Genomic DNA, 26,938 nt, shown 5'->3' on the forward strand with positions numbered 1-26,938 from the left:
CAGGATAAAGATCAAGAAGGTTTTGGGTTTAATCTCAGTTCTGCTGAGTTAGTGGAAACTTTGTTAGTTTTCCTTCTGTGCCTAGTGGCACATCAGGCAATCAATTTCTTCCATTGCAGCCTGCCCAAAGCAAGATATTTGACTCTCTTGAACTATCATCTTGCATTACATTCAGCAGGTTGCAGTTTTCTACAGTCGATGTTTATATTTGTCAGTCTGTAATAGACTTACCCTCACTGTGGGTTGTTTATGTAACAAAAGGCATTTTTACGTAGATCAGTCATTAGCCTGATTCTCAAGCCCCTACCAGGAGAACTGGTGAACTTTCTTTAATCTGGTTCTTCACTTACATCGTGTCTGGCTTGGGTTTGCAATTATATTCCTGGCACTTTTCAATCTTCCCTCATGTAAGTCTGCAAGGTTTTTGACCATAGCAAGAGGCAGTCTCTAAGGAAAGAGAATTAGTAACTGCTGCCATGGATGGGTTAGTAATACTCTGATTGGAATATAAGACAGGCTGAGAAGCAGTGGGGCCATTAACAGTGAGAGAGTGCGAGAAGAGTGAGAGACCATTAAAGAGCACAGAGAGAGAGGTGAGAGACCATTAAAGAACTTGGAGAGCAATGGATTGGTGAGTATTTCTGGTCTTTAAAGTAAAAGTAAAGTCTTTATTTTGTGTTTAGGTCTCTGGTCATTTTTTTCTTTTTTTCTCTTTTTCTTAAAAATAGCTTGTTAAGTATAAGATTGATTCTGGCATATATAAAAATTACAATAATGCGTAAAGAGCAGAGATTCTTCAAGTATAAAGAGCAGGGATACTAGAGTAATTAATTAATTAAAGTACAATAGCAATGTAAGGACAGGTGATGTGTTGCTGCTGCAGCATGTGGGATCTGCTGGGCACCAAGGTGATCCAGAGTGAACACATCTGTAGTAAGTCTTTGCAGCTTGAAGAATTTCGGATCCAAGTTAAAGAGCTGGAGTCTGAGTTGCAGACATTGTACCACATCAGGGAGGGGGAAAGTTACCCGGACACTGCTCCATAAGGCGGTCATACCCCTCAGATTAGGTAATTCAAATTTGGTCTGTGATCAGGGACAGGAGGGCGTGACTGCAGGTGAAGCAGGTATGGGGACCCAGGGGGTATAGTGTTCAAGGACCCTTGACCCCTGCAACTGTCCAACAGTTACGAGGTTCTTGCAAGCTGTGTGGACGAGAGTGGGGACTGCAGAGAGGATGAGTGAACTGACCATGGCACTGTGGCACAGGGGGCCATTCAAGTGGTGGTAGGAAATCAGAAAGTAGTAGTGGTAGGGGACAGTATAATTAGGGGGATAGATACTGTTCTCTGCAGCCGTGAGTGAGAGTCCCAAAGGCTGTGTTGCCTGGCCAGTGCCAGGGTTAAGGACATTTCTGCGGGGCTGGAGAGGAACTTGGAGCAGGAGTGGAGGGATCCAGTTGTTGTCGTCCATGTTGGTACCAACGACATTGATAAGACTAGAAAGGAGGTTCTACTGAAATAATTTAAACAGTTGGAGCTAAATTGAAAAGCAGAACCTCCAAGATAATAATATCGGGATTATTACCTGAGCCACGGGCAAACTGGCATAGGGTAAATAAAGTCAAGGAGTTAAATCTGTGGCTCAAAGATTGGTGTGGGAGGAATGGGTTTCAGTTTATGGGGCACTTGCCCCAGTACTGGGGTAGAAAGGAGCTGTTCCAGTGGGACAGGCTTCACTTGAACCGTGCTGGGACCAGTGTCCTGGCAAACCGAATATCTAGGGCTGAAGAGAGGGCTTTAAACTAAATAATGGGGGGAGGATTCTGGAAAGGGGATATGTAGGCTTACAAAGCAAAAGGGTATGGCAGCCTTGCAGGGCCGCTATTTAGATAATAATACCAAGAGTGTGACAGGAAGGGACAGAGTGTATAGACATAAAAAATAAAAGCAACAAATAGGGTGAAAGGGAGTAAAAATGGCAGAAAGGCAACATTAATGGCTCTTTACTTAAATGCATGCAATATTTGGAACAAAATAAATGAAATAGAGGTTAATGAGTATGATCTTATAGCCGTTATGGAGATGTGATTGCAAGGAGATCAAAACTGGGAACTAAATATTTAGGGGTATGTGACTTTTCGAAAGGACAGGCAGGAAGGAAATGGTGATGAGATAGCTTTGTTAGTTTGAGATGGAACAAACATGATAGCAAGAAATGATCTTGGATCGGAAGATGTGGAATCCATATGGGTGGATGTAAGAAATAACAAGGGGAAGAAGACACTGGTGGGAGTAATCTATAGGCCCTCTAACAATAGCTACACTGTAGGACAGAAATAAATCAGGAGATAATGAGGGCATATAAAAAATACAGTACGTTAATCATGGATAACTTTAATCTTCATATAGATTGGGAAAATCAAATTGGCAGAGGCAGCCATGAGCAAGAATTCATAGTATATTTGGGACAGTTTCCTAGAACAATATGTTCTGAATCCACCCAGGGAGCAGGCTATTTCAGATCTGGTAATGTATAATGAGGCAGTTTTAATAAGTGCTCTCAGAGTAAAAGATCCCCTAGGAAACAGTGACCCAACATGGTAGAATTTAGCATTCAGTTTGAGAGTGAGAAACTTAGGTCAGAAACAACTATACTAAATTTAAATGAGGGTAATTACAAAGGAATGAGGGCAGAGTTGATTGGAGTGGATTGGAAAAGGAGTTTAGCAGAAAAGATGATTGATGAACAATGGCAGCTGTTTAAGAAAATAGTTCACGATTCACAACAAAGATGTATCCCAGAGGATTCTAAGAAAGGGATAAACCAACCATGGTTAACCAAGGAAGTTAAGGACAGTATCAAATTGAAAGAAAAAAACATACAATGGGATAAAGGTTACTGGTAAGCCAGAGGATTGGGAATGTTTTAAAAACCAACAAAAGATGACCAAAAAAATAGAGGGATAAAACAAACTGAGGGTATACCAGCAAGTAATATAAAAACTGACACTAGGAGCTTCTTTAAATATATAAAAAGGAAGAGAGAGGCCAAAGTGAACATAGACCTCTTAGATTTTTATGGGGAACCAAGAAATGACAGAGGAGTTGAATAAATACTTTGCATCAGTCTTCAGAGTCGAAGACACTAATAGCATTCCAAAAATACTAAATAATCAAGGGGCAAAGGGCGGGGTGCGGGGGAGGAAATAACTACTTTTTCTCTAGTGATAGTTATTGTACTAGGGAAACTAATGTAGCTAAAGACTGAAGTCCCCTGACCTGATGGGTTGTATCCTAGGATATTAAAGGAAGTAGCTACAGAGATAGTGGATGCACTGGTAGAAGTCTGCCAAGAATCCTTAGATTTTGGATAAGTCGCAGAAGATTGGAAAACTGACAATGTAACATCCTTATTCAAAAAGGGAGGGAGACAAAAAACAGGTAGCTATAGGCCAGTTAGCTTAACATCCGTCATTGGGAAAATGTTAGTCTATTGTAAGAATGTAATAGCAGATCATTTAGAAATGTTTGATATTATAAAACAAAGTCAGCATGGTTTCATGAAGGGGAAATCATGCCTGGCAAATTTATTAGAATTCTTTGAGGAGGTAACAAGCAGGATAGATAAAGGGGAACCAGTAGATGTAATATATTTGGATTTCCAAAAGGCTTTCAATAAGGTACCGCACATAAGGCTACTTAATAAGATGAGCCCATGGTGTTGGGGTAGTATATTAGCATGGGTAGAGGATTTGCTAACTAACAGAAGACAGAGAGTAGGGATAAGGAGGGCATTTTCAGGAATGGCAACCTGTAACTAGTGGAGTGCCACAGGACTCAGTGCTGGGGCCACAATTATTTACAATATATATAAAGACTTTGGATGAGGGAAGTAAATGTACTATCACCAAGATGACAGAATGTGGAAAACAGTGGCAGAATTGGACAGAGTCAGCATGGATTTATGAAAGGGAAATCATGCTTGATAAATCTACTGGAATTTTTCAAGGATGTAACGAGTAGAGTTGATGAGGGGAAGGGTGAGCTGGGAGGAGGATGTAGGGATGCTTCAGTGTGATTTGGACAAGCTGAGTGAGTGGGCAAGTGCATGGCAGATGCAGTATAATGTGGATAAATGTGAGGTTATCCATTTTGGTTGCAAAAACAGGAAGGCAGATTATTATCTGAATGGCTATAAATTAAGAGAAGGGAATGTGCAACTAGACCTGGGTGTCCTTGTACACCAGTTGCTGAAGGTAAGCATGCAGGTGCAGCAGGTGGTAAAGAAGGCAAATGGTATGTTGGCCTTCATAGCCAGAGGATTCGAGTACAGGAACAGGGATGTCTTGGTGTAATTGTACAGGGCCTTGGTGAGACCACATCTGGAATATTGTGGGCAGTTTTAGTCTCCTTTATCTGAGGAAGGATGTTCTTGCTATCGAGGGAGTGCAGGAAAGGTTTACCTGGCTAATTCCTGGGATGGCGGGACTGACGTATGAGGAGAGATTGAGTCGATTAGGATTATATTTGCTGGATTCCGAAGAATGAGAAGGGATCTCATAGAAACCTATAAAATTCTAACAGGGGTAGATAGGGTAGATGCAGGAAGGATGTTCCCGATGGTGGGGGTGTCCAGAACCAGGGGTCACAGTCTGAGGATATGGGGTAGACCATTTAGGACCGAGATGAGGAGAAATTTCTTCACCCAAAGAGTGGTGAGCCTGTGGAGTTACCACAGAAATTGAGGCCAAAACATTGTATGCTTTCAAGAAGGAGTTAGATATAGCTCCTGGGGCGAAAGGGATCAAAGGGTATGGGGAGAAACGGAAGCAGGCTATTGAGTTGAACGATCAGGCCATGATCAAAATAAATGGCGGAGCAGGCTCGAAGGGCCGAATGGCCTACTCCTGCTCCTAGTTTCTATGACACAAAAATGGGTGGGAAGGCAAGCGGTGAGGTTGACATAAGGAGTCTACAGAGGGATATAGACTGGTTAAGTGAGTGGGCACAAACTTGGCAGATGGAATATAATATGGGAAAATGTTAGGTTATGCATTTTGGCAGGAAGAATGGAGGAGCTAAATATTATTTACATGGAGAAAGACTGTAGAAAGCTATAGCACATAGGGATTTGGAAATCCTTGTGCATGAATCCCAAAAAGCTAGCAGACAAATTCAGCAGGTAATAGGTAAGGCAATGGAATGTTGGCCTTTATTTCAATGGGAATGGAGTATAAAAATAGGGAAGTCTTGCTAAATTATACAAGGCACTAGTTAGACCACACCTAGAATACTGTGAACAGTTTTGGTCCCCTTATCTAGGGACAGATATACTGGCATTGGAGGCAGTCGAGAGAAGATTCACTAGGTTGATGCCAGGAATGGAGGGATTTTTGTATGAGGAGAGGTTGAGTAGGTTGGGCCTGTACTCATTGGAGTTTAGAAGAATGACAGGCGACCTTATTGAAATGTATAAGATTCTTAGGAGGCTTGACAGAGTAGATGTTGAGAGGTTGTTTTCCCTTGTGGGAGAGTCTAGGGCCAGAGAGCATAATCTTAGAGTAAGGGGACACCCATTTAAGACAAAGATGAGGAGGAATTTCTTCTTTCAGAGGGTAGTGAAACTCTACCGCAGAGAGCTGTAGAGGCTGGGTCGTTAAGTATATTCAACGCTGAGATAGACAGATTTTTAATCAGTAAGGGAATCAAGGGTTGTGGGGGAAAAGGCAGGAAAGTGGAGTTGAGGATTATCAGATCAGCTGTGATATCGCTGAATGGCAGAGCAGACTTGATGGACCGAATGGCCTACTTCTGATCCTACATCTTATGGTCTCATGGTCTTCCTTCTAATTGATGTCACTGACCTTAGCTAGTAGAAGACATCTCAAAGGAGATGTTCATTTCCTAGTTGCTCATTATGGACGCTGAAATTTGTTCTTCACTGTATGGTGTATAGCCACAGTTTGCATCTGAATCATCTCAACATACAATTTTCTGAGCTTTCTCTTCAAACTTACATAATAAGTTAAGTTAATTTAAATACTTTCATGTCAAAGTTATCTTGAGATGAAGTTATCACATAAGTAGCAGCAGTTTTGCAAATGAGGGAATTACAAAGGAACTTTATATACACAAGTGTAAGAGTTACAGCTGGGGACAGCAATAATAATTAACATTCATACTTTCTACAAGGCATAATTAATGGGACAGTGTAGAGGGAACTTTTACATGATCTAACCCATGATGTACCTGGCCAGGAAGTATTTGAAGGGACAGTGTAGAGAGAACTTTATATCTAACCCTGTATATGCTGTATATGGCCTAGGAGTACTTGATGGAACGTTGTAAAGGAAGCATCATTTTATGCCTAACCTAGGCAGTACCTGCCAAGTGAGCGTTTAGTGGACACTGTAGAAGGAGCTTTATTCTGAGTGTAACCTGAGCTGCATGTGATCTTGGAGTCTCTATCATATTGAGGCTGGTAAACTACTTGACACTAAAAAACAGAGTGAAGAGAAACATGATTCTTTCTCCATGATGCTCTTTTCTCGTTTGATTTCTTTTCTAGCTTTGTGAGGGTGCTGACTGTCGCTGGGGTGCAGGCTGAATGGTCACTTAGTTCTGGTACCTCACCCAAGCAGTCCCAGGCTAACTGTGTACTTCTGCAGCTCTGTTAGACTGAGGAAAATTGTAGCAATGCAACTGACATGCCCTCCCGAGATCAAGTAGCATAGTGCAGATGTTTGTGGGGTGGGGCTGGGGAATCTAACCTTCCTGGTCTGCATGGCCCAGTGCTACAAACTGTAGATCATTCACTGAATAAGCCTCTGGCTATTTTTAAAGAACAGTTCATGAGGAATTGAGCAAAGGACCTGACAAAAATGCAGAAGTAAATAATAAGAAGCACAGCCATGGACAGACTTGCATACTGGTTCTCATCAGATGCCTACACACTTGCACTATCCAGGAGGTGTCACTGGATACCCATCAGGAGTGGGAACTGCACAAGCCCATTGCAGGGCCCCATTTCTGGCCTGACTGTCAAGACCTGCCAGGGTCCTTCTCTATTACATACGAATAAGGAGCAGGAGTAGGTTACTTGGCCTCTTGAGCCTGCTCCATCATTCAATAAGATCATGGCTGATCTGAATGTAACCTCAACTCCACACTCTTGCCTAACCCCCCCTCCCCCCATATCACCCCTTGCCCTATTTATGGAGAAGGCAATACCATGCCATCATCCCCTTACACGGTGCACCTTACTGGCCACAATTATGGGCAGTAAACCCTTCAGGAGGCCTCTGCCAATACCACAAGGTGCCCAGCTACCAGAAGGTGCATGAGAGCAGTATTTAGTTGACTGGCTGTGTTTCTCTTTATTAGAACATCTCCTGTGGCATTGTTATGGTAGAGGGAATCTGCCCCAGATTGCATTAATAATGCTGTAGGTGTGAGTATGAGGCTTTGACACTCCATTAGATGGTAAAGGTATGCAGTTGCAGGTGTGACTGTGGCCTGATTTTCACTCCTGGATTGTGAGGATAATGTTCGGACATTTCCTGGTTCCACAAACCCAACCCGGGAGAAAGTGGCCCGGAAAGTCAGTTTCGTTCCAGGGTGGCGGGGTTCCTTGGGAGTCAGGCCAGACAACTCTAGAACATGTGTGGAAGATACCGGGTGCGGAAGCTGGCCGGATGGAAGGCCTGCCTTTATGCACTGACCCATATTGAACTTTTTTTTGAAAAAGACATAAAACAGCCCTCACCCCTCTCACATCCTCATCCCCTGCACACAACTCCCATATTGTCCCATTCATGCCAACCTATACCCCTTTACCTAGCCCCAGTGGCCCTTTATAGCCCCTATGCCAACTCATAGGGGAAGCAGTGACATAGTATTGTCACTGACTAGTAATCCAGAGACCCAGGGTAATGCCCTGGGGACCAAGGTTCAAATTCCACCAAGGCAGATGGTAAAATTTGAATTGAATAAAAGTCTGGAATTACAAGTCTGATGATGAAACCATTGCTGATTGTTGTAAAAACCCACCTGGTTCACTCATGTCCTTTCAGGAAGGAAATCTGCTGTCCTTACCTGGTCTGGCCTACATGTGACTCCAGACCCCAGCAATGTGGTTGACTCTTAAATGCCCCGTGAACAAGGGTAATTAGGAATGGGAAATAAATGCTGGCTGAGTCAGCAATGCCCACATCCCATGAACGAATAAGAAAAAATCATGCCAACCCATGGCACCACCCTTTGCCCTTAAAACTACCATGTATCACCCAGTATCCATCATGGATAGACCTCAGGACCCATGCTGAGATTAAATAAAGTTCCAAGTGACTATTGCAGATTTTAAAAAAAAACACTCATTCATTTACTACATTTACATTCTTTTGACTACATTATCCCTTATAACAACAAACATTTAATTCCTATATGATTCAAAATTATTCCAGGAAGTGCATTTACCCATTAGCTCTAAGAAGGCATCTGTTGTCTCTATTGACACCTCCTTCTGGAGTGAAAAGAAAAAAAAAACTTGCATTTAAAAAGCACTTTTCATGACCACTGGACATCTCAAAGTGTTTTGCAGTCAATTTTTTGAAGTGCTGTCACTGTTGTAATGTAGGAAATACAGCAGCCAATATACACACAGCAAATGTAATAATGACCAAATAATCTGTTTTTAATTATGTTGATGGACAGATAAATATTGGCCAGGCCACCAGGGTTTACTGCCCTGTTCTTCTAAAATAATATCATGTGTTCTTATACATCCACCTAAACATGTGGATGGGGCCTCAGTTTAACACCTTATTTGAAAGAGGGCACCTCTGACAGTGTAGCATCCCCTCAGTATTGCACTGGAGCGTCAGCCTTGAATTTTGTGCGCAAGCTCTGGAGTTGGACTTGAAACCTGAAACCTTGTAACTCAGGCAGGAGTGCTACCAACTGAGCCAAGGCTGCCAGAAAAGGAACTGAACACTCAGATGGTAAGACGGCTAGATAGCCTTCAAAAGGACCACTTTTTCTATTCTTATTTATAGTGGGAATGCATAACCTGTCCGTTGTTTCCTCATGATGGCATAGTGGGAATGCATAACCTGTCCATTGTTTCCTCATGATGGCATGGTTTAAGTGGGTGGAACAATTAGCACAAAACCCTACCCTACCTCTCAATGGTTACTTTGTTGTTATAAGAGTAGTAAGAACATGTTACATTTATTGATAAACTAGCAACATGAAGCTTTCAAATCTCAGCACTTGGCTCAGTGACCTCTGCAGGTTCAATACCATGACAACAACTCTAGCAAATAATCCAGACTGATTCCTCAGTGTAGTGCTGAGGGAGTGCTACACTGTTGGGGATGCAATCTTTTGGATGAAACTTTAAACCTGTTCTCTCAGGCAGATATAAAACATTCCATGACACCAATTGAGAAAGAGCAGAGAAATGCACAAATTGGCTGCTGTATTTCTTATTTTTACATCAATGACTAGACTTCATTTGTTCTAAGATATATTTGAGGTCACCTAATATTATGAAAGGCACTAAAATAAGTGCAAGCTCTTTCTGTTTCAGGCTTGCCCCAACAGAGGTGGCAGTGTTTGCTCTTCACCCCAGCCTTGCTTCATTACTGTTGTGTATTCAAAATGTATTGTACTTGTGCACTACTTTGTTTGGTGAGACCTGTACAAGCCCTTTTCAAGGTGTGTTTGCTCATAGTGGTGGAGAGTTCTCCCCTCCTGGGTCAGCCCAAAGCCGCAGCCATGTTTCTTGTTTTATGTGGGCAAAGGTCAGGGTCAGTCCTGCCTTAGTGTTTGTGTCACCTATAGCAATCCAGATTGGATAAATAGTACAGAGAACATTACTTCAATTCCAACTAAATTAAGAATTTGAATTCCATGCAAGTAAACCTGGAAATAAAAAGCTGGTATCAGTAAAAATGACCATGAGGCTGTCGGACTGTCATTTTTAAAAAAAACAATTGCTTCTCTAATGATCTCTAAAGAAAGAAATCTTCCATCATTATCCAGTCCAGCTGATATGTAATTCAAGAGCCATGGCCCACCACCATCTCTTGGAATAAATAGGGATTGGCAATAAACACAGACCTTTAGAAGGAATTAAGAGTTCAGGATCCAGAAAAATGATCCTGGAGGATTCGGTCTGAGGAAGTTTGGGGCACTGCCTTTATCTGGAAATGAAATTTAGAACCCTTCAGTCTGTGTTTAAATGCTCAGTGTGTCCACTGTCAACTGCTGTACATGTACAAAGCAGCTGTGATATTATCTGTTGAAAACTGTATACAGTATTGGTCACTTGGATAAGCCCTTTTTTTGATTTGTGTGCGGCTGGTTTACAGTGTTGCTTTTTAAACTGTGGTGCAGTGCTCAGGGATGATCACAAGAGGACGCTATACAGCTCATGCCTTTCAAAATAAACTTTACGCCTGGCAGGGATGGTGGAGGTTACTCATCACGTTCCCTGACTGTGTATAAACTGCTCCAGTTTCCTCAATAATTGTTGTGTAAACTGTTTTTTTTTGTAAGGTGCAATTATTGTAGTTGGAAATCCAGTCCATGTGACTACAACATGGTTTATTCTCCAAGACTAGAGGGAGTGGAGCTCTCTGTCTATCTGCCTCTGTCCAAATGCCTGTCATTGTCCCTCTGTCTTTTTCTCTCTGTTCAATGTGCCACTCAGTATATTTGTCTCTTTCACTTTGGCAAACATAGAGAGAGCCAGACTTTCTCTCTCTCTGTCACTGTCTTTCCCTGTCTCAATGTGTCTCCATCTATAGGTCTGTTTGTCATTCTTTCTATGTCTCGGAGTTTGTGCTCCACTATCATAACATCACTGAAGTTGCAGTGGAAAGCAGGGTTTAACTTCTCACTATCAGCAGAAGAAATTTCTTTACCCAAAAAGAGGTCTAACTTTTTTTAATGGGATCTCCCTTCCAGCTCCTTTTCAGCAAAAAGGCAGGGGAACTGGAGAATTACGCAAATGTTTCATGTATCTGGATCCAGGTTCTCAGTGCCCTTTATGCATCAAGCACCTGTCAAAACACAATGAGCCCCTCAGTCTGCCTCCTTCTTTCTCCTTGTGTTTCAGTTTTCTTGTTCTCTGCCTGACCTCCTCTATCGCTATGTCTCAGTATGTGTGTTATTGTTTGTCTTTATCTCTCTCCCTCCATTTACCTCACTCCCCGAATCCATCTTGATTTACCAGCACTGTGCAAAATATAGATAGATGGGGTCAATATCCCTCAATCCCACTTACCAGCCTTCGGAGCATACCCCACATCTCTTTCCCAGACCACCACCTGATTGTCTCTTGAACCCATTGTACTGTCTTTGCACAGTGGCTATCCATCCATATGTTCCACAACTTAATTCACCCATTGTTTGCCCTTACTCCTCATTTACTCATGTGCTCTATGGGATTTGTAAACTTCACCAAAGTGAACAATTTATTTTGGTCCATTTTGTCAGTTTTCTTCATTTAAAAAAAAAATCAGGGCACCTCAGAAGTCCTTTTTTCTGCAAATAGGTAAAGCCACTTTCTTCAAGATGCCTCAACTGATGCCTGGAATCATCTTGGCTGCTCCCTTCAAGAGCAGTAGTGTTCCTGGCCATGACTGCAACTGCACGAGTGCTCCACGTGAAGGCTGGCTACGCAGCAGTATAGCCTTGTTCCCAGAAGTTAGAAAAAAATCACACTGTAGATTCAAACTTCATTGAGTGTATTTCTTGTTGCTATCTGTGTTAAACTGATACATTGTTGCTTGACACATGACTGCAGTAAAGTGTAGCACTCTAAATATACATTCTTATAACTATTAGTTTCTATTTCTTTACAAATAATATACAATGTAACAAGCCTCTTCTAATTTCTTAGTGTTGGTTGGATGGGTTCTAGAGCCTTGACTGGGTCAAGTTGAATGTGCCATTATTGGAGTATGATGGCATGGAGCACTCTAGATCATACCATGCGTGGGATAATTTCTCCATCAAGAGAGCACCAACAGTTAAGTGAAACCAGGGACTGGAAAAATGCTTCAGTAAAGCAGCTGTAGCTATAATGCTTCCTTATAAAAATAAAATGAGATGGGCTGGTGCCAACTTGCAATGAGGAGAGCTGTCAAAAATGGTCTATTGCCTTAAACTAAGCCAATAATGTCATAAGGTAATGATGTCATCAAGGCTTATTCTGAAGGGTAATGGGCTAGGTTAGAGTATCTCTGGGACTCTCTCTGATGGAGACTGGAAGGCAGTGTATATTAGAATGCTGCCCTTTCACCTCCTTGATCTGTATCCAACTCCAGACTAGACTGATGGGATGAAAATTCATTATGGGTTAAAAGCGTGTTCATTCCTCTCATTGACCTGGATTCAAATTTAAATGATACATCTGGGATAAAGAGATCTCTCACACTCCCGCGCTATCTCCCTGTCACGCTCGCGCTCTCTCACTCTCTCTCTCTCTCTCTCTCCTTACCTCGTGCTCTCTCCATGTTCCGCTCAGGCTCTCTCTCCCTGCCCCGCACGCCGCTCTCTCTCTCTCTGCCCTGTGTGCCCTCGCACTCTCCCTCTCCCCCTGCCGCACGTGCTCGCACTCCCTCTCCCCCTGCCGCGCGCGGGCTCGCGCTCCCTCTCCCCCTGCCGCGCGCGGGCCCGCGCTCCCTCTCCCCCTGCCGCGCGCGGGCCCGCGCTCCCTCTCCCCCTGCCGCTCGCGCGCCCGCGCTCCCTCTCCCCCTGCCGCTCGCGCGCCCGCGCGCCCGCGCTCCCTCTCCCCCTGCCGCTCGCGCGCCCGCGCGCCCGCGCTCCCTCTCCCCCTGCCGCTCGCGCGCCCGCGCGCCCGCGCTCCCTCTCCCCCTGCCGCTCGCGCGCCCGCGCTCCCTCTCCCCCTGCCGCTCGCGCGCCCGCGCTCCCTCTCCCCCTGCCGCTCGCGCGCCCGCGCTCCCTCTCCCCCTGCCGCTCGCGCGCCCGCGCTCCCTCTCCCCCTGCCGCTCGCGCGCCCGCGCTCCCTCTCCCCCTGCCGCTCGCGCGCCCGCGCTCCCTCTCCCGCTGCCGCTCGCGCGCCCGCGCTCCCTCTCCCCCTGCCGCTCGCGCGCCCGCGCTCCCTCTCCCCCTGCCGCTCGCGCGCCCGCGCTCCCTCTCCCCTGCCGCTCGCGCGCCCGCGCTCCCTCTCCCCTGCCGCTCGCGCGCCCGCGCTCCCTCTCCCCCTGCCGCTCGCGCGCCCGCGCTCCCTCTCCCCCTGCCGCTCGCGCGCCCGCGCTCCCTCTCCCCCTGCCGCTCGCGCGCCCGCGCTCCCTCTCCCCCTGCCGCTCGCGCGCCCGCGCTCCCTCTCCCCCTGCCGCTCGCGCGCCCGCGCTCCCTCTCCCCCGCCGCTCGCGCGCCCGCGCTCCCTCTCCCCCTGCCGCTCGCGCGCCCGCGCTCCCTCTCCCCCTGCCGCTCGCGCGCCCGCGCTCCCTCTCCCCTGCCGCTCGCGCGCCCGCGCTCCCTCTCCCCCTGCCGCTCGCGCGCCCGCGCTCCCTCTCCCCCTGCCGCTCGCGCGCCCGCGCTCCCTCTCCCCCTGCCGCTCGCGCGCCCGCGCTCCCTCTCCCCCTGCCGCTCGCGCGCCCGCGCTCCCTCTCCCCCTGCCGCTCGCGCGCCCGCGCTCCCTCTCCCCCTGCCGCTCGCGCGCCCGCGCTCCCTCTCCCCCTGCCGCTCGCGCGCCCTTTCTCCTGCCATTCGTGCCCTCGCTCTCTCTGTGCCCCCCTCGCTCTCTCTGTGCCCCCCACGCCCCCTCGCTCTCTCTGTGCCCCCCGCGCCCCCTCGCTCTCTCTGTGCCCCCCGCGCCCCCTCGCTCTCTCTGTGCCCCCCGCGCCCCCTCGCTCTCTCTGTGCCCCCCGCGCCCCCTCGCTCTCTCTGTGCCCCCCGCGCCCCCTCGCTCTCTCTGTACCCCCCGCGCCCCCTCGCTCTCTCTGTGCCCCCCGCGCATGTGCGTTCTCTCTCTCTTTCCCGCGCGTGCTCTCTGCCTCGCGCACTCTCTCTCTCTCTGTCCCACGCGCGCGTATGCTCTTTCTCGCACACACATGCTCTCTGTCTCGTGTGCGCTCTCTCTCATGCTTCCTCTCTCTGATGGTCCCTTGGACTGTTGCATAAACCTGGCCCGCTCACCAAGTGGAATGGGGCCATCCCGCCATCAGCAAAATGCTGACTGCCCCATAAAATGGACTTTAATGGGGTCTTTAATTATGCAAATTGGCTACCTGCCTCCTTGATGCAAGCATCCAATCACAGCCTGCTTCTGGGAAACCTCCAGACCTGGCTCCCCACTATTATACTGGACTCTCTACTTCCGTTCCCACCACCCAGTGGCCCATGATATTTGTCCTCTATCTCCTTTGTTCTGACAGCATTTTCTTTCTCCTTGTCACTTTCGCCTTTTTCTTCCCTTCTCTGTCTCTTTCTCTCTGTCCCTCACCTAACAAACTAAATTTGTAAAAACGGCTGTATTTAACTGGTGCAGGAAGTGAAGACACATGCTTGTGTTTAGGATTGGGACACAAGGCTCCTGTGGTTGCTGGGGCTAAGGGGTATTGTTGAGGCAGAATAGGCAAAACAAAACTGATTTGATGTGTTTATAATATTACTTTCCCCACAGCTCTTCATTTAATGGTTTAAGAGAATTCTTGAAACAATGCTGTGCAACCTTTCAATTTCATTTATTAACGAGAGATTACCACTATTTAGAAATGCAGGCTTTACCAGAGAATTCCAGTCCTTGAGGTCCAAATATCCAAAAAAGTGCAATGTTTCTATTAACTGAGTATGTTGATTGTACGAGAGATTTATGCTGCTGATATAGCAGTCATACCTAAGGAAATTCGACATGCAGTTGGGCTAATGCTTTTGCGCTGATGCAAAGTGGGACAGAGCCTTGTGAAAGTGACGGGGGACTTGGCTGCTGGCTAAAGAGCCTGCGAGATTTCCATGTCCTCTCTTTTCAGGAAAGCCTGCTGCATCTTGTGCCACTCAGGCCAGGCCAGTGGTAGATCAAGGACCCCAAGGGCGGAAGTCCTGCCCATCAAGAGATGCAGGCCAATCAAAGGCCGGCAGCTGTTCTGTACTCAGCAGTGCTGCTGGGGATGCAGTGGCTGTTGCCAGTGCTACACCCATCCAAGGCCTCAGATTGAGGATGGACCAAGGCACAGGTGAGCGATGACGGGAAGAGGACTCACGGGGTGGGAGTCGCAGAGGAGGGGTGGGGAAAGGGGTCAGCAACAAAGGCACAGGAATTTGTGGGCCCAGCCTGTCCTGATGCCAGCTTTGTCAACCAGGCTTTTGAATGAGGGCACCCCCCCCACCGCCGGCCTCCTGCCTGTCCCATCGCCCCTACTCCCACCGCCACCCCCATGAGCCCGCACAGTTTGCTTGCTGTACTCCCCACGTAGTGAGCTCCCCACCTGCTACTGGGTTAATACCACCAGCAATAAGATGCAGCCCTATGGACCTGAATTGGTGGTAGGACAGGAGACCATCCACAGGCCTTCTCACCATGGACTTAATTGGGGTGGAGAGGGGAAGTCAATTTGGCCCCCACCTGCTGTACTCCAACCCAGCTAAATGGCCCCCGCCCCCAAACTCACCACAGGGGAGGGCACAAGATTCTGCCCTAATAGTGTAAATTGACCCAAAGGTGGCTACATTAATGTGGAGACTGATCCTCATTAGGCTTTCATGTGTACTGGCATTCGATTGGTCAAGCCTCCAGCTGAAAAGTTGTATCACGGCAATTCAGGCTTGCACCCACTGCTGTATTACTTCAGGCCCAGTGCAAAGTTGGTCAAAGTTTGTCCCAGTTCTGTTTCTGAGTGCATGACTGCCCATGAGTACAATTCTGTGTCTAACCTGGAGAAGAAAAGTTAGAGTGGGTAGAATTTCTATATTTCTATGGGGAACAGGTTAGGGGAATTCTCAGTTGTCAGTTTTGACCACAGTGGAAAGTAGCGAGATGTGTAAATGGGCATTCACACACTTTTATTTTCTCACTGCAATTTCTGCCATTTTTTCCACTGAAGTTAATAGGGACAATCCGAAGAATTCTCATGGAAATTCCAGTTAGATATGTTGCTATTGTACCTTGCCACATCTGTTAGAGAGCCATCTCAAAGGCAGGATACTTGTATTGGCTCTGCCCCTTTAATTCATTTCTTGGTCTTCTTCTCCCCTTCCTCGCTGTCTACTTTTAGTGCTCTGCTCTGTAAACGCTTTGAGACATCTTTCAGCAAGAGGGGCCCTGCCATAGAAACCTAAGCTGTTGTTGTGGATTCCACTTGGCAACTGCTCACAGCAGCATGTTTCAAATCAGCGGCTCATCGTGTTGGGAATCAGAGGCACAGAACAGTGTCCCATCACCCTGCGATGCAGCAACCCTCAGAGTTATTCTCCAAACAAAAGATATTTGTTTATATATTTGATTTGAAGAGTTTGGAATTTAAACCTTTGGTTTAAACACAGTCTTTTCCAAAATCAATAAGGGAGGTAACAGGAACTGAACCATAAAGTCTGTCTAGGACAAGAGGAACTGGTGATGAATTTGATTAGATAATCATCTTCTACTTTTAGAACTTGTATTCCTATCCAGCCCACAATAATTGGACAAAGGTCTCTTCGTTCTGTTGCCCATAAGCGTTATTATTGATATTTACATATAAGTAATCAATGAGATTCTAATCTTGCCCTAATTGTTTCATTCAAAGATTTTTCATGGCCTTTGAGATGCATTATTGAAAATATTGGCATAAACGAGGAAGGAGTGTTGGAAAGATAAGAAAAAAACTAATCTCAGGACATCCCAGATAGATTTACAGCCAATGAAATATTTTTGAAATGTAGCTACCATTGTAATTTGTGAAACACAGCTGCCAATTTGCCCAAAGCAAGGTCCCACAAACAGCAATGAGATAATGACCGGATAATCTGTTTTGGTGATTGTTGTAGGGTGGCCAAGTTGTGCTATTAGTGATAGTTAATCCGCAGACACTTCCTGGGTGGAAACCTAAGTTTATTAGCAATATACTCAGCAGCAACTACATGTGTGCTTTCAACTCCAACTCCATCTCTGCACTGACTACTGAGGTAGCCTGCGATACTCTCCTATTGGTTACTACAGACCATGTGATCTTCCTTAACAAGTATTATTCTTAAAGGTACATTACACATGTTAAACAAAACCATAATTACTACATTCCTTCCCCCCCTCTCCTTTAACTCGGCTATACAAATTATATTTACAAGTACATATTTTTCAAGACAACATAATATTTGCACTGGGTAAGGAATTTACAAGTTCAGTCTTTCAGGAGGTTTCCTGGTACGTGTGGAACGTCACAGCTCCACAACTTCAGATTCTTTGTCAGGAACTTCCTTTCCTGAAGTTGCCTGAACATCAGGTGCTTCAGTGGGCACCTGCCGTTCTGTATCCTCAACTCTTACAGGAACATCAGACATGCCAGTCTTGGGTTCAGGATCCTCATCAGGAAACGCAGACCATGTCATGATCACTGATGGAACCAAATCTTGATGATTTATCTCTCTCTTCTCAAATGGTCCACATGTTTATGAATGATCTGGCCTTCCACCTTCACATGGTAAGATAGAGATCCAGTCACTGCACCTATTTCACCCGGTAACCACTTTGGTCCTTCCCCGGAGTTCTTCATGTATACCGGCTCTCCTACGGTAAATTTCCTCTCACGGCTATGCCAGTGTGTCTAGTTTCCTGGCGTCCCTGTCTCCTTTCCATCTTCCCCTTTAAATTCAGCATTATTAAGCTCAATCTCGTCCTGAGACGGTGTTTCAACAATAACTCCGCAGGTGTGACAGCTGTTGTTGTATGAGTCCTGTAATGAAAAAGAAAGTGTGCTAGCTTGGTTGCCAAGGAATCGCCAGTTAGCTTTTTCATGCCTGCCTTGAATGTTTGAACCATACTTTCGGCCAACCCATTTGAGGAAGGGTGGTACGGTGCAGTTTTCACATGAGTGATACTGTTGAGGCTGATAAACCATTGAAACTCAGTAAAGCCGTGCTGTTATCAGAAACAACTACTTCTGGTAGTCCATGAATGGCAAAACTCTGACATAGTTTCTCAATTGTAGTGGCCGACATTAGTGACTTCACCTCATATACACCCAACCATTTTGAATGGGCATTGACAATGAGCAGAAACATTGTTCTCAGGAAAAGTCCAACGTAGCCAATGTGTAACCGCATCCAGTGTCTACCATAGTCACTCCCATGGGTGTAATAGAGCTGTCACTAGCAACTTTTGCAGTTGCTGACATCGCACACGGTGCTTTACTAAAGGCTCTATTTTGCCATCCATCCCAGGCTACCATAGCTGCATGCTATGGTCTTCATTTGAGAAATTCCTGGATGGGCACTGTGTAGTTCAATTTAAAGTGGCTCCCTTCCCTTAGGAGGAACTATCACTCATGGTCCCCACAATAAGATCCATCTTGGCTGGCTATTTCATGTCTTCTGTTGAAGTACGTTTTCATTTAGTCAGATACGGGCTTCTGTGACCAACCATGTAGCACTTGATCTCGTACTTGAGATTGGACCCAGTCCAATCTCTGATGCTCATCAATTTCATGTAAATGCAGACGACTAAGGGCATGGGCGTTTGTGATTTGATTGCCAAGCCTATGTATGAAAGTGTATTTGTATGCTGCCAGAATTAAAGCCCATCATTTTATTCTTACTGAGGCTATTTGTAGTATAGCCTTGTCCTCACTAAATAATCCTAGCAATGGTTTGTGGTCTGAAACGATTGTAAAATGGCTGCTGTGAAATTTCTTGACACCAAAGATGATGGACAGGCCTCCTTTTTCCATCTGTGAGTATCCCTTTTCCGGTGTGGTGAGTGTTCTTGATATGTAACCTATTGTCCGTTCCATGCCGTCATCCATCCGATGAGAGAGCACTGCTCCCACTCCATAGGGAGGTGCATCACGTGTCAGCATCAACTCTTTCATCTGGTCATTACGCATTAATAGATTGGACAAACGCAACAATTGTTTCACCTTTATGAAAGCTTCTTTCTGGGGTGCCTTCTTTTTTAGTGAGAATGCAGGGGGACAGCACTGTAGACAAATTGGGTAAGAACTGCTCATAATGGTTCCGAGGAATGTTTTAAGCTCTGAGGCATTCTTTGGCGCAGGTACCTCTCTTATGACTCTTACTTTCTCCCCAGCCAACTGGAAGCCCTGTATCTTTCTATATCTTCTTTCTATGTGCTGCCTTCATTCTAGCACAGGGCTTTAATCTTGGCCTTCTTTTTGACTTCACTATTGGTCAGGCTTCTCTCAGATGATATTCTCTCACAATACAACTATGCCACCGCCTACCCAAGTCTAAAAGCTTTTGCTTCCAAAGCCTCTTTGGCTTCATTTAGCTGATTCTTCAGCTCTCTGCTAGACAGCTAGCTTCATTGAATTGGCACTGCCATGAAGTTTATACAAACTCCTGTCTCTGGCTGTGTCCAGCTATACACAACCCCCAGGGCTTCTATTGAGCCCTTTCTGATTACCAGGGCTTCCCCTGATTCCTCTGTTGTGCTTCCATTCTACTGTTTGAGACAGCCTTCATTTCTTCATGTTGCTGAATGGTTACACGTTCCTTTTGCATTTGACCTTGAAGGGCAACCAACTGTTCTTTCAACTGTTTAGTTTCTTGTTGCCCTCCCTCTGGGGACTCCTGTTGCCCTTGGTGGAGTTGCCCTCTCTCTAGGGTCTCTTGTTCCCTTCCTCAAAATTGCCCTCTTCTGGGATTCTTGCTGCCTTCAGCAGTGTTGCCCTCTCTCTGGGGTCTCTTATTCCTTTCTGCAGAGTTGTTCTCTCGCTGGTGTCTCTTCTAATTTTCTGTCCATAGCCATTTTTCCTATATTTACTACTTTAAATGTATTGCCGTTTTAAGAGCAGTCACTTGTTTTTATTCGGGCTGACTCTGCAGCTGTCAGCTTTTCTGTGCTGTGTTTCAGGTGCTTTGAGTTTTGGCGGGATCCCCGTGATCATGGGCCGTCTCTTTTAACTTTGTGAAACTTTGTCCCTGTCCGGTGGAAAAAAAATCAACAGTGATTTCTTCTCCCTTTTCTGGGTGATCCTGTGGGCTTTTTAAAAATGTAAAACTGCAGCACTGCCTTTCTGCTCTGATTGCTGCTCTTTTTTAAACTTGCAAGCAGTGTGTTAGTTTCTCCATCCTATTGAGCTTGTGGGGCTGCTGCTTATTTTACAATTTAAGTGCAGATTCTTTTTGTTTTGTTCACCTGTCTTGTGGATTCTCACTCAGGGGTCTTGCAATTTTGGTATTGTTTTTAAATCTTGGGAGTGCTCCTGGAGATTTCTTAGCCGGCTGGATTTTGGTCTGTTTTTTCTTTAATGTAAAGCGACAGTATATCTTCCTTTCTCTTTAACTTGATTTCTTCTATTCAATTCTTTTTTTATCCTTGTTGCCAGTTTGTTGTAGGGTGGCTCTGTTAGTGATAGAGTTGATCTGCAGACACTTCTTTAGTGGAAACATTAAGATTATTTACAATATAGTCAGCAGCAACTATATGTGTGCTTTCAATTCCAATTCCATCTCTGCACTGACTGCTGAGGTAGCTTGTGCTACTCTCCTATTGGTCAGTACAGATCATGTGATCTTCCTTAGCAAGTGTTACTCTTAAAGGTACATTATATATTAAATAAAACCACAAATACTACAGTGATGTTGGCTGAGGGATAACAATTGGCCAGGACACAAGGGCAAACACCACTGCTCTTCTTTGACACCCACTAAGGAGAACTGATGGGGCTTAAGTGTAACCTTTGATTCGAATGACAACAGGTCCAATAGTGCAGAACTCCCTCAGTACTGTGCTGGAGTGTCGGCTTGGATTATGTGCTCAAGTCTCTGGAGTGGGACTCTTGGCGATTTTGACTTTTTTTTTTCCTTTCATGGGATGTGGGCATCACCTACAAGGCCAGCATTTGTTGCCCATCACTAAGTGCCCTTAAACTATTTAGCTTGCTCTGCCATTTCAGAGGGCAGCTAGGAGTCATATGTAGGCCAAACTAGGTAAGGATGGCAGATTTCCCTTCCCTAAAGGACATTAGTGATGTTTTTTTACAACAGCCAATGATAGTTTTATGGTTATCATTACTAAGACTAGCTCTCAATTCCTGATTTATTAATTGAATTTAAATTCAGCCAGCTGCCATTGTGGGATTTGAACCAGTGCCCACTGAGCATTTGGATTACTAGCCCAGCAACATGACCACTACGCCACCATCCACCCCCGACTATGTTGCTTAAGTTGGTGCAGATTTTCTTTGGCTGCAGTCAGGCTGCAAACTTACTTTGCAAAGCACTTCTTCCTCAGCCAGATAGTGTACCAAGTAAACCAGCTGTCCCTCCATACTCCTGTCAGTCTCTTTCCATTGCTCTTACTGGGAACTTTAGTCCAGTTTTTGCAAACTCGTAAAGGTGTTGGTTCCATTACTACGGTGTAGTTTTTACCTATGGGCCATTGTTGATGAGTGTGTTTGACAGTCAATGTCAGTTGTCTATTCAGCTATGAAGGAAGTGGAAGCCAAGACTGAACATGCCCTTATCTGGCATCTATTCTTGTAAGTTTCTAGCAATGATCATCGGCAGCAGGAAAACACAATTCTCCCCCAGCCCTCCCACCCCAAAGACCCAGAAGGCAATTGTAGCATATGCTCCAACTGAGATCAGCAAATGAAGCATGGATGGTGACAGAGTCTGGTTCTTTTCTGCTCTGTCTGTCCCCAGATGGAGGCATGGCTTTGAACCCTTGGGATAGATAACGATTTGAGGCAGAGTCACCTTCTGTTTTCCTTATCCTTTCTTCAAATCATCTAACCTAAACTTGATTGGCTGCTATAATAATTCACCGTGTGTGAATTTCTATGGAGATTCCCCCCATTCATTGACATAACTTAATTGGAAGTCCATGGAAACCTTGATGAAATGGTGTTCCTGCCGTTTCTCTGGGATTTTTTTGCAGATCATCTGCTGAAAACCCTGGCAGAAATTCAACCCCTGAGTGTTAGCAAACAGGTTTGGATTTTAGAATCCTGAACTTTAGTCCACTCCCATCCTGCAGCCCACAAGGTATGATTGTATGAACATGTTAGGCAACATGATGACCCCTCTCCCTTGTAAAATGGCTAGCCTACACCCCCTCCATTTCCATTAAGACAAAACATTGCCATTCTGTTATCAAAATCCTGGGGGTTACCATTGGCCAGCAACTGAACTGAAGCAGCCATGTAAACACTGTGGCTACAAGAGCAGGTCATACACTGGGAATTCTGTGGTGAGTTACTCACCTCCTGACTCCCCAAAGCCTGGCCACCATCAACAAGACACAAGTCAGGATTTTTTTTTTTTTATTCATTCATGGGATGTGGGTGTTGCTGGCTAGGCCAGCATTTATTGCCCTTTATTTATTTATTGCCATTTGCCCTTGAGAAGGTGGTGATGAGCTGCCTTCTTGAACCGTTGCAGTCTATGTAATGTAGGTACATGATCAGTGCTGCTAGTCAGTGCCTGAATATTGTCCAGGTCTTGCTGAATATGAACACGGACTGCTTCAGTAGCTGAAGAGCCGCAAATGGTGCTGAACATTGTGCAATCATCAGTGAACATCCCCACTTCTAATGGAATCATAAAAGGAAGGTAATTGATGAAGCAGCTGAAGATGGTTGGGGTGAGGACACCAACCTGAGGAACTTGTGCAGTGATGTCCTGGAACTGAGATGATTGACCTCCAACAACCTCAATCATTTTCTTTTGAGCTAGGTATGACTCCAACCAGTGGAGAATTTTCCCCGATTCCCATTGACTCCAGTTTTGCTAGAGCTCCTTGATGCCACAGTCGGTCAAATGCTGCCTTGATTTCAAGGGCAATCACTCTCACCTCACCTCGGAGTTCAACTAATTTGTCCATGTTTGAACCAAGGTTGTAATGAGGTCAGAAGCTGAGTGACCCTGGTGGAACCCAAACTGAGCATCGGTGAGCAGATAATTGCTAAGCAAGTGCAGCTTGATAGTACTGTTGATGACCACCTCCATCACTTTACCGATGATTGAGGTTTGACTGATGGGGTGATAATTGGCTGGGTTCAATTTGTCCTGCATTTTCAGTACGTACCTAGGCAATTTTCACATTGCTGGGTAGATGCCAATGTAGCTGTACTGGAACATGTGGTGTAGGTATGCCCACAGTACTTTTAGAAAGGGAGTTCCAGGGCTTAGACTTAGTGATAGTAAAGGGACTATGATATAGTTCCAAGTCAGGATAGTGTATGGCATTCCCATGCATATGTTAGCCTTGTCCTTATAGTTGGTAGAGGTTGCAGGTTTGGAAGGTACTGTCGAAGGAGCCTTGATGAGTTGCTGCAGTGCATCTCATAGGTGGTACACACTTGTTGCCGCTGTGCACTGGTAGTGTCAAAAGCAATTAGGGATGGGCAACAAATACTGCCCTAGCCAGTGATGCCCACATCCTGTGAATGAATAAAAATTTTAGATTGCAGTGATCTGTTTTCCAAATGATGTGATGTGGCCCATAATAATTAAAACACCTCCAAAGCACTTTACAGACAGGCAGTACTTTTTGAAGTCCCATTGTTGTTAACGTATAGGCAAAATTGGCATCCATTTTGGAACAGCGGAGCCCCGCTAACAATCATCAGGGGAGTTGTCTTCCAGAATAACTAACTGCAAATTATTTCTTGATGTGCTGGCCACAGAACTCTGTGTCTTGACTTTATATTTCTGCTCAGATCGGGTTTGTTTTTCACGTGTAGCTAGTTGATGCTACTGCCAGCTGCATGGTACCAAGCTCACAAGACTTGGCTGGAAACAACTGGTTCTGCAGCTGAAACTTTTGGCTAATATTGAAGAACTGTAGAAAGTTGATAGATAATAAAACAGTGAGAAAGAGTTTACAATTTCCATGGTACTTCATTGGTTGTGAACTGCTTTGGTACATCCAGTGAAATGCATTTGAGGTGCAAATACCCTTGGTGTGCAGGTGAAAGCAGCAACCATTTTACACATGGAAAAATCCAAAAGGCAGTGATCAGATTAGTGATCAGTGGGGAGATGGTGTCACTAGATTGGTAATCCAGTTACCCAGGGCAATGCTATGGGGACCTGGGTTCGAATCCCACCACGGCAGATGGTAGAATTTGAATTCAATAAAAATATGGAATTAAAAGTCTAGTGATGACCATGAAAACCATTGTTGTAAAAACCCATCTGGTCCACTAATGTCCTTTAGGGATGTAAATCTGCTGTCCTTACCTGGTCAGGCCTACATGTGACCCATGCCAATGTGGTTGACTCTTAAATGCCCTCAAAGGATGGGCAATGAATGCTGGCTGCCCGCATCCATTGGATAAATAAATTGGTGGTGTCAAAAGTAAATAGGGATGGGCAACAAATGCTGCCCTGGCCAGTGATGCCCACATCCCGTGAATGAATAAAAAAAAAAGTTAGATTGCAGTGATGAATAAATTTTAAAAAAAAATGATTGACCATTTGTCTAGTGACATCGGTTGAGATATGTTGACTGGGCAACTCCCCTCTTTTTTTAGAAAGGGTTGTGGCAACATAAATGTAGCAGTTAACCACCTGAACAGAGAGAGAGCCTTATTTTAATGTCTTACCCAAAGAACAACCCTTTTTAATTTGTTCTCGGGATCTGGCCATCACTGACAAGGCTAGTATTTGTTGCCCTTGAGAAGGTGTCAGTGTCAGTGAGCAGCAGTCCATGTGGTGTAAGTATTTCTAACACTGCAGCACTGCACCAGAGCTTCAGCATAGACTGTGGCCATAGCTGTAGAGTGCATCTTGAAGCTCCAAACTATTGGCTCTGCTGCCAGAGCACTACCTTCTGAGCTAAACTATCGCTACTAAAAGTGGATAAATGGAGTTGAGGTACAGACTAACCATGCTCTAATTGAGTGGTGGTGCTTCCCCTGTCCCTTATGTTCCTAATCATCCTGGGAATATTTGATGGAATGTGTCGGTGCAGACTCCATGGGCCGAAGGGCCTCTTCTGCACTCTGTGAGTCTGTAAAGGCAGCCTTAATCCAGGTCTAACCCATGCCATAACCTTGTCTTGAAGTGTTTTGATAGGACAAAGTAGGGAGAGATTTACTCTGTATCTGGCCTGTGCTGTACCAGACCTACATGTCATGGGTATTGGGGGTAGGAGGGGGGCAGGCGATGGTGGAGGTGAGGGGAGTGGAATATGAACAAATTCTTTTCTCCAAGGAAACCCTGCGTTTTCTCTGAAGTTTCAACGTTTTTTTTCCTCTCTCCTTTTCTTCACAGTTTAACTGGTAATGAACCACTCACCATCTTGCCTCTGACCCAAGAAACAGAACAGACTCACGGGAAGGCCCACTTCAAGGTCTGTGATCGTCTGAAGCTGGAACGGAAACAGCGGCGGATGTGCCGACGGGACCCCGGAGTGGCAGAGACCCTAATGGAAGCAATCAGCATGAGTGCCCTTGAGTGTCAGTACCAGTTCAGATTTGAGAGGTGGAACTGCACCCTGGAGGGACGTTACAGGACAAGCCTTTTGAGGAGAGGTCAGTAATGCCTCCTTCTGCATTGTGGGGTTTTCTATATGAGGAGAAATTTCTTCACCCAGAGAGTGGTGAGCCTGTGGATTTCGTTGCCACAGAAAGTAGTTGAGACCAAAACATTGTATGCTTTCAAGGAGTTAGATATAGCTCTTGGAGTGAAAGAGATCAAAGGGTATGGGGAGAAGGCGGGAGCAGGCTATTGAGTTGGATGATCAGTCATGATCATAATGAATGGCGGAGCAGGCTCGAAGGGCCGAATGGCCTACTCTTGCCCCTGGTTTCTATGTTTCTATATCCTGTATCTCTTCTGCTGTGTAATTGTTGTACATTGAGTCTATTATTGAGAGAGAATGTGGGAGAAGGGGTGCTGTCACATCAATTTGCTCAAGTTACAACCTACTCTGCAACCGACAGTTAGTTTTCCGTTTGAAAATCACAGAATAGAAACGGAAAAATGTTGAAATATAGGGCTGAAATAACTTTGAAAGGTGGGTATGTTTGAGTCTCAGAAATTTGTTAGCCAACTCAAACCCACCTGTTTTCCACTTTAACTGAGGCTGGAAAGTATGTGGGGGATGAACCCACTCCAAAGAGGCGATTGGAACTTTAAATATGGCAATGAGGCTGACTGTCTCATCATTATTTACATTTCAACTTTAACTTTGGCCGTCCATGTTTCTTGACCCTCGAGAAACACGGCAGCTTCCTCCAGGCAAAGACTTAGTGGATTCAGAGGTAGGTGCCTTCACACCAACCTGCTGGATCCAGGTGTATGCTTGGGAATCGGACACCACCAACTCCGCTCCCCAAAGCTCATGATCCTATCACAAGGACTCCCACCTTCACTCCTCCTCACAATCAGCCCCTGATTTTTTTTTAATCGCTCCTCCACTCAAGACATCAAATTTCCCCTTCCCTGCCCTCAGGGCTCCAGCCTTTTCCCTTCACAGAAGTGGTTGCTCAGCCTGGCATGTGTGTGCTGACTCTCCTTCAAAGGAGCAAATCAGTTCGTGTCACCCTCCTGCCTTCTCCCCACAGCCCTGCGCATTCTACCTTTTCAGATAATAATCCAATTCCCTCTTGAATGACTAAACCTTTCTTTTAATCCATTCACGGGATGGCCAGCATTTATGCCCATCCCTAATTGTCCTTGAGGAAGTGGAAACTGAGTGGTTTGCTAGGGCATTTTAAGAGTCAACCACATTGCTGTGGGTCTGGAATCACATGAGGTGAGGCCAGTGCCCTCTTGTTCTCGATTCTTCCACCAACA

General features: G+C 45.5%; 1 protein-coding gene across 1 annotated transcript in view; it reads left to right on the plus strand.

Moving 5' to 3' along the window:
• Positions 1-26,938, plus strand: part of wnt9a (wingless-type MMTV integration site family, member 9A) — an 89,901-nt gene that overhangs the window by 14,626 nt on the left and 48,337 nt on the right. The window contains exon 2 of the mRNA XM_041190169.1: positions 25,412-25,671. Coding sequence (XP_041046103.1) covers positions 25,412-25,671 — 260 coding nt within the window. The remainder of the gene's footprint in view (positions 1-25,411; positions 25,672-26,938) is intronic.

Source organism: Carcharodon carcharias, chromosome 6 (assembly GCF_017639515.1).
Source record: "Carcharodon carcharias isolate sCarCar2 chromosome 6, sCarCar2.pri, whole genome shotgun sequence".
Classification (NCBI taxonomy): domain Eukaryota; kingdom Metazoa; phylum Chordata; class Chondrichthyes; order Lamniformes; family Lamnidae; genus Carcharodon; species Carcharodon carcharias.